Source organism: Zootoca vivipara, chromosome Z (genome assembly GCF_963506605.1).
Source record: "Zootoca vivipara chromosome Z, rZooViv1.1, whole genome shotgun sequence".
Lineage (NCBI taxonomy): Eukaryota > Metazoa > Chordata > Lepidosauria > Squamata > Lacertidae > Zootoca > Zootoca vivipara.
The window spans coordinates 38,147,299-38,162,087 of record NC_083294.1 but is presented as its reverse complement, the minus strand read 5'-3'; the positions used below and the strand labels follow the sequence as shown (position 1 = coordinate 38,162,087).

The 14,789-nt window shown below is 44.7% G+C and overlaps 1 protein-coding gene across 3 annotated transcripts in view; it reads right to left on the bottom strand.

The window, feature by feature from the left end:
• The window catches only part of LOC118084361 (A-kinase anchor protein 17B), a 32,981-nt gene that overhangs the window by 11,170 nt on the left and 7,022 nt on the right, over positions 1-14,789 (bottom strand). For 2 of the 3 annotated variants that reach the window (XM_035113803.2, XM_060270415.1), the window contains exons 2-3: positions 6,375-7,162; positions 4,886-5,016 (exon numbers count right to left, since the gene is read on the bottom strand). In XM_035113803.2, coding sequence (XP_034969694.2) covers positions 4,886-5,016; positions 6,375-7,148 — 905 coding nt within the window. In that variant the 5' untranslated portion in view covers positions 7,149-7,162. Of the gene's footprint in view, positions 1-4,885; positions 5,017-6,374; positions 7,163-8,796; positions 11,086-14,789 lie in introns of those variants that run through there. The other variant, XM_060270414.1, reaches the window with a different exon arrangement.

Below are 14,789 nucleotides of genomic sequence, written 5' to 3'. Positions count from 1 at the left end.
GCTCAGATGCACTACAAAAGCTAACAGATTATATACAAACACTTTCACCTTCCCCAGCTCAAGAAAAGAAATAAGACACTCGTCTGGCCTTGTACATTTGCTGACCTTGGCTCTTTTTTACAGGCACAGCTATAGACCACTTTGCTTTCAATTTAATCATTGTTCCTAACCTCCAGTCAACATTCCTATGCCTCCACAGGGCAGAAAAATGGTCTCGTGGCACAGAATGCAGTTCTAAGCAGTTCTGGCCTTGTAAGTTGCTGAGCCCTACTGCAGACTGAACAGAGCAGCTAATTCCCAAACTCTGTGCTGTGTGAATAATAATAAATAATAATAATAATAATAATAATAATTTATTATTTATACCCCGCCCATCTGGCTGGGTTTACCCAGCCACTCTGGGTGGCTTCCAACAGAAAAATAAAATACAGTAATCAATTAAACATTAAAAGCCTCCCTAAACAGGGCTGCCTTCAGATGTCTTCTAAAAGTCTGGTAGTTGTTTTTCTCTTTGACATCAGATGGGAGGGCGCTCCACAGGGCGGGCGCCACTACCGAGAAGGCCCTCTGCCTAGTTCCCTGCAACTTGGCTTCTCGCAACGAGGGAACCGCCAGAAGGCCCTCAGTGCTGGACCTCAGTGTCCGGGCAGAACGATAGGGGTGGAGACGCTCCTTCAGGTATACTGGACCGAGGCCATTGGGCTTTAAAGACAAACTGTTAGTATGTTTTTTTCTGTTGTAAGCCGCCCAGAGTGGCTGGGGCAACCCAGCCAGATGGACGGGGTATAAATAAATATATTATTATTATTATTATTATTATTATTATTATTATTATTATTATGTCACGTGAGCATATATAATGTTCCTGCGAGTTCAAAAGAACCCAGCCACAGAAGAGGATGCTTCCAGTATCTGTGTGAGTCACTGCTCTGATCTTTCATCCTCCTAACCTGTCACTGGATGTACCAGTAAATGGATCATTCTGCCACTCCTCATGGAGTAACATAGAACATCCTGGTCTGAGAGGTGGGTGTCTGTTGTGTCCGTGCATGAATCACTGCTCCGACCTTGCCATTTTCTAGCTAGGAGGGCCCTTCTAAAGGCAGGTGAATTGTAACTCACATAGTATAAAAGTAGACCTTTTCCAGGAGCCTGAGTGAAGCATGTCTCTCCAAATTTAATTCGGAGGAAGAGTGCCAGAGTTCTCATAAGCCTGAGAAGCATTGCAGAAAGGATTTTGTAAGGGTTCTATAGACCAGAATGATTCCTGATGAGAAAAATATTTTGTAAAATCCTTGTTGATTTTCTAGGAAACAATTTCAGTATGCAGCCAACTCGGACTTCTGTACATATCAGTGGCTCTCAATGTATGGAGGGGTTATGTTCCAAGGATATCACCTAAAGCCCAAATTGTGTGTAGTCAAAACACATTGCAGGTGGGATTGCCCAAGTCTTTTTTCCCCCAGACACCCACTCATTTTCTGCCCTGCCTTTGTTAATTTTTTTTTTTTTGCCTACCTCATAAAGCTAAATGCACACAAGTTTAATGAGCATACGTTGCAAATTGCCTGTAATAGGAAATCCCTGGGCCTGAGGATCTGCATTTTATATCCTAATTGCTAAATAGTCTTAAAAGGGGGGAGGGGTAAAATAAAGTCTTGCAAAAGCTGAATTTGTTGAGAGTTTCGTAAATCTAGTGTTACTATTTCAGTCTTTTGGCATAACAACTCTTGTTCCGAACACAACAAAGGAGGTGGAGCCCAAGGCTCCCTGCAGAATAAAAACATATGTGCTCAGATGTAATCTGGCATTGAAGAAGCCCTCTGGAGAGCTAAGGAAGGTTGAGAAAACAAGTGGTGACACACATTTATCTTTGGACTCAGCGGCAAAACCTAAAAACCAAATTACATTATATTCTCTCACAAAAATTGATCTAACTTCAGTGTAGACATAATGCTGTTATACAGAATTTCAGCAGTTGATAAAACAAAGCAAACTGCAAAAAAGTTCTTATGCAACTATGCACCTAAGGTTCATCCTCATAAAGAATAGTCAATTGTTATCTATTAATGTAAGGCAAAGTACATATTGCCCTTTCACTGAAGGCAAGTTTCTATTTATTAATTACCATGCAGAGGCAACTCTGAATAGAAAAGAACTAAGCATCTATGGAAAAATTCATGCAGCTATATAACCAACAGCTAAAATGGCAAAAATATCCTTTTTAAACTCCTTTTCTGCTCCCCTTGGCAAGTCTGAACAGTAAAATGGCAGAATTTGGAGTCTGCTGGATTTTCAAACACCCAATAACAGCTACCTGAAGGAGCGTCTCCACCCTCATCGTTCAGCCAGGACACTGAGGTTCAGCTTTAAGGGTCTTCTGGCGGTTTCCTCACTGAAAGAAGCAAAGCTACAGGGAACCAGACAGAGGGCCTTTTCGGTAGTGGCGGCCGCCCTGTGGAACACCCTCCCATCAGATGTCATGTCAAGGAAATAAACAACTATCTGACTTTTAGAAGACATCTGAAGGCAGCCTTGTATAGGGAAGTTTTTAATGTTTGATGAATTATTGTATTTTAATATTCTGTTGGGAGCTGCCCAGAGTGGCTGAGGAAACCCAGCCAGATGGGCAGTTATTACTAGCTGTCCCGGCCACGTGTTGCTGTGACTCATCCCTGTGACTGCCCCCACCCTGTCCCGACCCATGACCTATTCTGCCCCCTCCTCCCCCCACCCCTGGGTCATTCCCCCCCACTCTGTCCTGACCCATGACCTATTCTGTCACCTCCCCACCCCCACCATGGCTCATCCGCGACTGGCCACACCTTGTCCCCCTCGCAAACCCCTGTGGCCTGGCCGGTTCCCCTGCATTGGTGTTGTTTTCTGTTAAAGGCCCATATTAAGTTGGTTGGAATGTTCTGTTGTGATGTCACTGATAGTATGCAGCCAATGGCAGCAGGTGAGGTGTATGTTCCTTTGATGTCCAGTGGAGGGTGCTATGTGTTGTTTTTGTTTTTTGAGAAAATTCCGTTTTTACCTGCCAAAGGTTTGGCATGTGTGGAATCTAAGGTTATGTTATGTTGGCACTTGCGTATTGGTACTGGACGCTGTGTCCAAATTGGAATGCAATCGGTCAAGCGGTTTCCAAGAAAAGTGGAAAGTCCCAAACACGGATCCTTTACATCTATAGTAAGTAATACAGTGGTGCCTCGCTTAACGAATGCCCTGCTTAACGAAATTTTCGCTTAATGAAAGGTTTTTTCTAGCGGAGGTTGCCTCGCTAGACGAATTCGTTTTCATCTAGCGAATCACGGTTTCCCATAGGAATGCACTGAAATTCAATTAATGCGTTCCTATGGGCAAAAAAAATCCGAAAAAAATTCAATGCATTCCTATGGGATTCGCTAGACGAATTTTTTCGTTATAAGAAAAGACCCATGGAACGAATTAAATTCGTCTAGCGAGGCACCACTGTATAGTATAGTAGTAATATAGTATAGTATACTAAGTATAGTATAGTAAGTAATATAGATTATTACTTCCTGAAACATGTTTTCAATAGCAGGACAAATTAGTAACCAGATAGTAATCCCATGGCCAAAAGTTGGACTGTTGATATCTTGCTAGTTTTCTCCAGTAATCTAGATCAGTGTTTCCCAACCTTGTGCCTCCAGATGTTTTGGGACTACAACTCCCATCATCCCTAGCTAGCAAGACCAGTGGTCAGAAATGATGGGAATTGTAGTCCGAAAACAGCTGGAGGCACAAGGTTGGGAAACACTGATCTAGATGTCTTCACTATCAAGTTTGCACCTACAGAAACTGTTATGAGTTTGCGGGTGCCAGACCCTTCTAATCCCTGGCTCTAGCTAGTGTTCAAAACTACTCAAACCAAGCTAGCCTACTAGTAAGGTGAGCAAAGGAAGGGGGGGTCTGTGGAAGGCAGAGTATAGGAGTGATATGATCCAGAAGTAAAGCTGCAGGCTGGAAAGCTAGAGAGGCAGAGCACAAGGTTTGATGTCTACTAAATCTAAGGCTATGGCTATGATAGAAGCAAGACCCTATTGGGGTGTTAATGCTGTGAACCCCTCCATTGTAGGTTCAGTCTGTATATATGTATAAATAAACCATATATCCGAAAGACACACAGTCCCCCACTGCGCCTCATTTCCAAAAGAAAACACAAACCCTGGGTAAGCGCCCAGAACCCCTGGAATCTCACGCTGATTGGAGATTGGGGTGGCATGTAAAACTAATAACAGCTGCAGATAAAACATGAAGTGAGAAACAGTGTTTTGATGTTTGCAGCCTTCTGTTAAAAGTCCTTCAGTTTTATTAGTTACACTGAAATGTACTTTGGGGAAGGAAGTAAAATAATCACGGTAACGTGAATGCTACAGGAGCACACAATTTAGTACTGGGTAAACAAATTAATTTCCCAAGACTCAATTTTCATTTGTTTTTGTTTTTAAAGAAATGTTTCTAGCCCTTATGGCATAGTATAAGCCCTTATGGCATATGTATAAATGCCTGCTGAAATCTCACGAGGCAGAAAGGTGTCTGGAAAAGATTTCAAGTACTTGGGGGGCAGGTTTTCAGTTATCTCACATAGATATCCCAATAACTAAACAAAATCTGAATTATGCATAACTAATAAAATGGCAAAAAAGGGAAAGTATGCAGATTTTCTCTACTTGCATAAACTTAGGCAAGTCACAAGGTCCAGCTGATTTTGGTACACAATGTCAGTTGCCATTATGCAAAGAGAAAGTATGGAGCCCTCACAGCCACAAGAAACAATCCTCTTATCTCAGTTTCCCCACTAACAGGGCATGCTCAATCTTGTCTTTCGAAGAAGAAAGAAAAAGCCACAGAGATTCCTCACCTTTCAATCCCTTTTCCCCCTCTGTCTTCTTCCCTCTTTCGCGCTCTCTCTAGTTCTTGCAGAGTTAATTTTTCCTGGTTTCTCTGAATTATAGCACTCTCACTGAAATGATCAGTAGTATCAGGTGTCACCTGTTTAAAAATTTAAAAAAGGACAAATTGTAGCATCGCTCACTCAAACATACAAAATCTACAAGGTCTCCAGAGCCAATTTCAAGATCTCAAATAGAACACAGGGAGCCTTAACAGCATCTGGACAGTCCCTAAACCACTTTGGCTCAACTATCTCCATACAAGAAAGAAGGCTTTGCTATGCAGCCCAACACAGATGACATGAAGGTGGCAGGAAGACTCATGCTCAAGTAAAGGAAGAATTATATTGTGCTACTGAGAAATAATTGCTGGTGATCATGACCCAGCATGAACACTTCCCATCTGGTCCCTGTGCCAAACTGCAAGCTTCTATTTTTGGAGCAGGGGGTTGGAATTATAAAGGCAGTTTAAAGATTCAGTTGGGATATCCCCAAGGCTCTGAAAACCAGCTGTTATTTGCCCTCAATTTTAAAATGAGGATTGGGCATCTTTCAAAATTCTCCCATATAAAAAATGAAAAGAGCTAAAAGGTGTCCGCGTAACTAGGCTACACACATTTAATGAAATGAAATGAAATCCAAGTAATCTAAGAGGTGAACAAAGTGAAATTATTTTCAAAGCTGCAATTGTACACCCATTAAAGACCAAACATGCAAATAATGCTGAAAGATATTCCAGTTAGGTAGCACCAGAAAATGCATATTTTCTAGGAAGCTGTGATTTATTCTCTGTAATCATTCCAAGTTTCTGTATATGGAAGCAGATACCCCACACAAAGAAGACCAAAGCTGTCAAAACCATATGGCAGGAAATGGGGGGGATGAATTGTGCCCTTCAGTTCTGATCCAGAGAGTTGTGAGACCCCTTGCAACAGCATGGAAGGGGGTACAGGAGGCTGTAGGATAGGCAAACATCACTTCTCTTCCATTAATGCTGGCTTCTGCAAGACTCTTCCACAAACGGAAGGACTCCTGTTTCCTAAAGCATGTGGTTTCCAGAGGTTGTTGAACTGCAGCTCCCATCAACTTTGAGCCAATATGACTAATGGTCAAGGATGACAAAAGTTGTAGCCCAGCAACCTTGGAGAGCCACAGGTTCCCCATCCCTGGCACAACACAAAAACTCTGGTGCCACCTGAAAGGGTGGCAGATTAATTGTGGAACGTGACTCCCACCATCAGATGCAAGTGGGTTGATGAAGCGTTTTTTAGTCCATGAAAAATTTAATTCAGCATATCCTTTCATGGGACTAGATTCCACACCACTAGGCACTTCCACCTACGGTATAATGCCTAGGCCTATGCCAAAATAAAATTGCCAGCCTTTCAGGTGGCATAAGACTTGGTAGTTTTTACAGCAACAGACTAAAAATAGCTGCCCCTAAGCAATACTTCTTACCTTGATGTTACATGCAAGAGCTTTTCCATCATCCCCTTTAAACATCAGCTTCATTCCCTTAAATGTCTCCATAGCTTTTGAAATAGATGTGGACTCCTGGTATTGGACAAAAGCTTCAAATGTCCGCAGGTTCAAAAGGGCACGCAAAGTCAAATTATCCATGCTTCCTCCCACCACTTCTTCCCTATAAGGGTCAAGCATAGGGATATCTACATTCTTGATCTTCCCAAAATTTTCAAACACTGCTCTCAAGACATCTTCACTTGGTGATTGACTACCTGAGCCTTTTACTGCAAACCATTTGCGTGGCAATCCTTCCAAATGGATGCAATCAGGACTATCCTTTCTTTGTTCTGCTAAGTCTTCCTCTGGCAATTCTCTAGTGTTCAAAGTGGGTTCCAACTCCTGAGCAGTTAGCAAATCAGAAAATGGCTCCATGACAACCACTTGCAAATCATCTTTGAAGCAACTGACTTTTATCATCTTGCCATGAAGCTTCTCCTTCAGGCTACAAACCAAGCGCTTGGTTTCTGCCTCTCCCTCAAACAGAATGAAACCCTTAGTGCTCTTTATAAGCTTAACACTGGTGAACCGGTCTGGACAAACCATATTCTTCAGCTTTTCAATCACTTCCCACTTTGATACGTGGGTAGATCCGGTCTGTTCTGGAAGCAGCACACAGATTGTCAATTTCGCTACCGGCTTAAGATAGAGTCGATGAAAAGCACAGAGCTCCATAGATTCTGAGGTATCATATACTACAGTGTGATTCATGATGTCCAGAGGTCCTTTAGAAAAACAATTAAAGAGGGGCAGTTATGATAAAGAGCAAATAAAGCACGCTCCTTTATATTCTACATAGTTACTAGGGGCAGCTGCTTGCACCATGCAAACGGTGCAAGGTGACATTAAACACAGCTGTCATTCATACCATACATCTTTCAAGCTGGACCTGTGTTTTCCAAATTTCTGACCAGTACACTATTTTCTGAATTAAAATTAGAGGCACATTTAGACCTAAAAATGTTTGCTCTTGCAGAATGATCCTACCTTTGCAAATTTACTTTGAATGAAGGGCCTTTTATTTCAATGGAGCTCAATGGGATTGCAACCTTGTTTGTTTGCTATTTTAAAGGTTATTGTCTAAAAACACAAAAATTTTAAAATGATATACAGTCATCTTAAAAATGGCATACAATAATCCTAAAGGGTTGGTAGGGAAGATATATAATACACACTGAGGAGTGTTAAATACAACACACAGTCTCAATAGGATCTCTTATTGAATTACAGAAGAATTTGAAATTAAGTCCAAACTCCCAGCAAAACGTACACACACACACATGAAAACCTATGCAGATACAAAAAAGCATTTGCAGCTGAACTACACACCACTACTGGATAAATCACTAAGCATGTCACATAATGCCAACCAAGAACCAATTTGAAAGAAACCCAGTAAGATAACCAAGAAACCATTTAAGATAAAATACACACTCGTGGCACATTGCAAACTATGTTTACCCAGAAATGAGTTCCACTGGTCTTACTCCCTAGCAAGTGTAATTAGGACTACATCCTTCAAGCTCTAATAGCAATGAAAGAATTGCAGCTAATGTATCCAAGCTCTTTTTAAAATTACAGGTAGGTAGCCGTGTTGGTCTGAGTTGAAGCAAAATAAAAAAATTCCTTCAGAAGCACCTTAAAGACCAACTAAGTTTATATTTTGGTATGAGCTTTCGTGTGCATGCACACTTCTTCAAATACACTAGAAACAGAAGTTAATTTCTTCTGTTTCTAGTGTATCTGAAGAAGTGTGCATGCACACGAAAGCTCATACCAAAATATAAACTTAGTTGGTCTTTAAGGTACTTTTTAAAATTATAATTGAACTGCTGGGGAAACGGTATAAAAATATTTTAACAAAGTCTAAAACAAACTACACAAAAACTGCTTTCTGAAACTTTACATATCTACAAATATACCGGTATATAAACACAGCTTAGTAATTCTAGCAAATGAGTACTTTAGGGAAAGTCTCTAAACTAAGCTATTTCCAATACAATTAGAACATGTAAACTGCACAAGTCAAACGTTCTTTTCTGTTAAAAATGACTATTGCTTTTAAAGAGCATCTGCAGTAATCAAAAATCTATTCTGTCTTCTTAGACAACACCCAGTCAAGCAATGCAGTTTCTGTGTTACATGGATGAACTAGTTTCCATTAACATGGCAAAGAAATGCTTCCACATTTCACTCACAACTATGTTAAGTTTCAAGGCAAGATACACATACTGTCTATGTGTATTTACTGCTTCATTTATAACAGAGGTCAAGTGCATAAGAAATCTACACTCCAAGTTTGGTTTAGCATAACTTAGCGAAATCTGTTCCTCACACTATGCTATAATTAATTACACACCTTGGAATGCAGTGTACTTTGAAAGGCAATATAATCCAGTTAATTTTTTTATCTTGAGATTTTCTGGCTTTTCAGAATACAGGTCATGAATTCCATTCCTCCACACTGTAGTATGTTTCCCTTCTCAGTCTTCTAGTTTGTCTTTAAGCTCTGCACTAGAAATTATATTACGATTTGTAGAGTTTGCATTCTCTCCTAAAATGCCAGAGTTCTCAACAGATTTATTTTTTTTGTATTCAAGTCAGAACATAACAAAATACTCCCTTCTGCTACATTAATATGTTAGGAAGTATACTGGCAAATCCTTGCAAGCTCTCTTCTGAGATGTCAGGGTCCAAATTGCAAGACTCAAGGGAAACTGGAGCAAATAATAAAATGCAGCTGCTGGCAAAGCCATCACCTGTTCCCATCCTTTAAAAAACACCTTGATCACAGGTGTACACCCACATGTGCTGCTGCTTATCTTGTTTCTTAATAAACATCCCAGTAAAATACATACACCCATTGAAGTTCAAACACAACGCTGAAATGGGCTATATAATGTCCTTTGCCATATTTTAAAACAACAATAACCAGAAAGCATCCTATCTTAAAAATTAAAATCACGCAGAAGAGAATTGGGGTGTAGCACATACAAATAACTAACTTCTAGATAGCCTGGTAAGTGTCCAAGGATGCTGGAAAAAACAACTGCAGTACCAGGCTCATCTGCCTGCATCTTGGTTCCCATTGGTAAACTTGGACTGTTAAGACCAGTGGTGGAGCTTCATGCTCCGGCGTTGGGGGCGGAGAGCAGGCGGGGGTGGGGCTGGTGCGCGTCCCGGGGGCTGGGCGCACCGCCCGCAGGGGCATGGCGTGCATTCTGGGATCGCGTGGACCACCCCACTGGGATCGCGCAGCTGGGGGCCCCCTCTTCCTCTGCCCCTGGTTAAGACTTTCGTTCCACAAACAGAAGAGGATGTTTTATGAAGCAAATCAAAAAGAAATTTGTTCCTATCTTCAATAATACTGCATTGATGGTAGACACTAGAGAGGAATTTATGGCTGAGCAGAAGATTATAGTGAAAGCTATAAACAACCTGTACCATAATGGTCCAGCTGCAACCACATTCCCACTGCATGGTGATGCAACTGACCTTTTAGCGGTTAGCAGTAGACTCGCACTAGTACTGTCATGCTGCAGTGTGGGTTGTAACACAATTCAACCCCTTCTTCCTGAACACAGGCATCCTATTTTGCTTCCATGTTCACAGTCCCTTCTCCAGAATCTGTGCATCTTCAAGGAAGGCTTTCAAGCATGTTTAGAGCTATTTTAATTTTATAGATGTACTAGCTGGCCCTGCCACGCACTGCTGTGGCTAATCCCTGTGATTGCCCCAACCCTGTCCCGATCCATGATCTATTCTGTTTGCACACACACCCCATCGCTTATCCTTGTGAATCCCCCAACTCCTTCTTCCCGGTAATCCCCACCCAGGGGAGGTGTGGTTCTCTGGGTGATCCTGGTATTTGGGGGGTGGGAGGGGAGGGTTGAGGAAAGGTGAGGGTCCTTGGGGGGTCTTGGTATTGGTTGGGGAGGGTATTGTGGGTGGGGGGTCTTCAGGGTACAGTGGTGCCTCGCTAGACGAAATTAATTCGTTCCACGGGTCTTTTCTTATAGCGAAAAAATTCGTCTAGTGAATCCCATAGGAATGCACTGAATATTTTTTGAATATTTTTTTGCCCATAGGAACGCATTAATTAAATTTCAATGCATTCCTATGGGAAACCGCGATTCGCTAGACAAATTTTTCATAAAACGCATTCGTCTAGCGAGGCAAGCTCCGCTCGAAAAATCCTTTCGTTAAGCGGAAATTTTGTTAAGCAGGGCATTCGTTAAGCGAGGCACCACTGTAGAGGGTTGTAGTGGGGGTTTGTGGTGAGGTGGGATACTGAGGGGGTTAGTGTCCATGAGGGTCATGGGTCTTGATTGTGGAGAGGCGTGTGGAGGGTGTAAGTCCGTGGGGTGTGGGGGTGTGGAGTGGGTTTGATCGGGGGGGAGGGGGTCACGGGAGTTAGTTTGGAGAGGGGTAGGGCTGTTGTGGAGGCGGCCTGGTCCGTGGGGGTGGCGTTATCGGTGGCGGCAGGATCTGTGGGGTGGGGGTGGGTCCCAGGAGGCGGCGGGATCAGTGGGGGTGTGGGGTGTGGAGTGGGGTTGCTCGGGGCGGAGGTGGTCGTGGGAGGTAGTTTGGAGAGGGGTAGGGCTGTTGTGGAGGCGGCCTGGTCCGTGGGGGTGGTGTTATCAGCAGTGGCGGGATCCATGGAGTGGGGGTGGGGTGGATCAGTGTGATCTCTGAGGCGGGGGTGGGTCCCAGGAGGTGCGATCCGTGGGGTGGGGGTGTGTGGAGTGGGCTTGCTTGGGGGGGAGGGGGTCGTGGGAGGTGGCAGGATGGGGGGCGGGAACCGTGGGGTGGGGGTGTGTGGAGTGGGCTTGCTCGGGGGGAGGGGGTCGCTGTGGAGGGGCTTGGTTGGGGGGGTCACTGGTACGTGATCTCCTGGGTGGGCGTGGGTCCCTGGGGAGCGGCCTGGTCTCGGGTGTGCAATCTCCGAGGCGGGCTTGGTTCCCTGAGGAGCGGCTTGGTCTCGGGGCGGTTTGCTCTCTGTTTGAGGCGTGGTCTCCGAGGCGTGAGGGATTGTCCATTGTTCATTGAATGTCCATTGGAAGGCCCAAAATTTTTGACCACAAATCCAGGTTTTTACCTGTGTTAGGTGTGTCAGCTGGTCAGTGTAAGTGCATGATTACCTGCTCTCATGTGACTCTAAGGTTGTGGCCAAATTTCAGGACAATTGGGTAAGTGCTTGTGGGAGAAAAGTGGGGAATAACACACATGCACCTTCACCATTTTTAAAGATATAGATTGAAAGAGCTGGCATACTGTTTTTACATAACTGTACTTTATATTACTTTAGCCTTAGAAAAAGAAGAAGATAGAAACACCCTGATGCTCCTTTTCCTCCTAACCACCCTTCTCAACTGTCCCACTATCAAAATATCATTACATTACTTGATGTGATAGGATGACACTATGCCCTTTCTTCTGCAAGCAGGAAGAGTATTCTCGCCAACTGTGCCCTGCTTGTGGCAGGCCATCTGTGGAAAGGATTGCCTTTTACCTGTTCTGAAATTATTTTGGGACCATCAAATACCTTATTATTCCATGCTTTTTAACTGATTTTACTGGTCCTATCTGCTCTGAATTTTGAGTGCTGTTCCTGTGAATTTTGTTGTTCTTGGTTTGTTTTTGTTAGTTACCATGATAACTCTATTGAACGATTTTAAAAGATAATAAAATTATCCAAGCAACTATTTGGTTTTATTTTTACCCTTTTATCTCCCCAGGGTCTCGGTGAGGCAAAAAAGACTAAAACACATACTGGAAATATTGTGGCGTCATGGCAGTTAGGCCAATATTATGCCAATTTATGATCAACCAAGATCACTCTATTATGTGATCAAGCATAGTCAAGCAGAAATTTGACCCTTCTCCTCAATCCAAGCCTAACATTGGCTCTTCCTAGACCCTATCAATACTTGGAGATACCAGTTCCTGCTTCCCATAACATATAAATCCATCCCACCTTTCAATCTACAGTATGGTATGCAGTCTTCAAGCATCTGCTTCCTTCAATTCATATCTAAAAGGGGGCATATCTCCCTCTGGTGTATATACCACAGAAAGGCACTAGACTAGAGTTTAACTTATAAATTGTAAAACACAGTTCTCACAAATTGAGCCTATTCTCATCCATAAAATGAGACCTCCACTACCCTCAGCTTCCAATACTGGACTTCATAACACCTCTTCTTCCTCATCCACATATATGTTCCTCTTAGATAAGCTGCTGCTTCCTAAACCCAACCCCAAACAACACCTTCCCCCAGGTATTGCCCTATGTACAAAAAAAGAGAGCTAAGTTCTTTTTCCTTCAATCCACCCCAAAGCATTTCCACATTACATTTATGTGACCCAAACACTTCTATTCAGTGGGCCTCTCAGTACATCCTCATCTGGCAGCACATGCACCCAAACATGCACACACTGCATGTGCGGTCCTTCTCACATACAGCTCCAATAACACATGCAGAGGCAAACACACCCTACACATCCAACCCCAAGTCATGAGCAGGCTTCAACTATTTCCCTAGGCCCAAACGGAAATAGTCTTTCATACAAGTCTCTTTAAATTATACACAGTAACACAGCCATAGGTCCTCAGCTTCCTGCACCCAGCCCCACAGAGTTGACAGACCCTAAAGTTTTTCAACGTGCTTTTTCTCCCCCCGCAACTCCACCCATGACTCCTTGAGCCAATTCAGAAAGCACCACAGTCCTTTCCAGAGGCCTCTAATCCCAATCATGTCTCACACCCCACAGAGTCCTGGCCCACTCCACTCTCCTATGGCTTGCATATTGATCCTTCTTCCACACCTCTAGGGCCACAAATGACCCTCTCTAATGCCACAACCCACTCATCTCCTTAAGAAAAGGCCTTTGCTGCAATATTGTGGTGTAGTGGCTATACAGTGTGAAGACTAGGGCTGGGGAGACCCGAGTTCAAATCCCCACTCAGCCATGTAGCTCACTGGGTGGTCACGGGACAATCTCCCAGTCTAGCTTGCTTCAGAGTTGTTGTGGGGATAAAACGGGAGCCAAGTGAATGCCACCCTGAGTTGGCTAAAGAGCCATAAATAGTTTCCCACAACCCAGCCCCACACAAAGCTTTCCTCACATAGTCCAGAGAGCAAAGTAGTTTTACTTCGCAAACCCTTCTCCATGAGGGAATAGCCCTTGGTTTCCTGCAACCTAGCTCCACAGGGAGATTCCCTGGCACAAGCCTCAGAGCCCCTTGTGCCCACCTTCTTCCCCACTACAGGGACTTTCCTGAAGCCATGCAGACAACCCACCCCAATGGGGATAGTTCCCCTGTTCCTGCAAACCTGCAGAGCTGAAAATCCCCTCTTGCTTTTCAAACACAACCCAGTACTTAGTGCCAGGCCTCTGCTTCACGCACCCTCAGGCCTTGCTTATGCCTCACAAACAGCCAACACTTAGCACCCCTTCTTCCACTCCCACAGGGCTCCGTGACACCAGCCTAGCCCTTCCCACTCCTCCTGCTTCTTCCCACAGGCAAGCCCCCCCCTGCCTTCTTTGAACACCCCAGAGAGCACCTCATGCCCCATGCCCCCTTCTTCTGCCAATGCAGGGGTTTCCCCCACCCACCCCTGCAGCCCCAACTAGCACCCAGCCATTCAACACCACTAGGATCCATGGATGTAGCCAGTGTTTGTTAGGGGAAATCAGGCTTCACATTACAGGGGCAGGCTTCATGTTGGGGTGGCAGAACCCCACTTAGTTATTTTTTTTATTTACTTGTTGGGGGGCAATTTGCCCGTCCGTCTTAGCTATGCCCATGCTAAGACCTCAGCCACCCCCTACAGCCCTAGACCACCCTCCCGCAAGCCATGCAGCCAAGCCCCCCCACCCCCTGCACCCCTAGATCACCCCAAGCCATGCAGTCAAGCCACCCACCCCCTGCACGCCTAGATCACCCCTAAGCCATACACCCAAGCCACCCACCCCTGCACCCCTAGACCACCCCCCAAGCCATAGACCCAAGCCACCCACCCCCTGCACGCCTAGATCACCCCTAAGCCATAGACCCAAGCCACCCACCCCCTGCACCCCTAGATCACCCCTAAGCCATACACCCAAGCCACCCACCCCCTGCACCCCAGACCACCCCAGCGGGCGACAGCAGGGGACGAAGACCGTCCACCGCTTCCTAGGGACGTTTCTGCCCAGCAGGCCTCCCTCGCCATCCGCGCCGACGACCCTGGCCCACCTCCCCCTTCTTCCCCGCCCGACCGCCCCACAGGTGCTCCCGGCGAAGCCCACAGCTACAGCCCCGAAACCCACCCCCGGGGGCAGAGGCGGGCCTGCGCTCCCCAATCC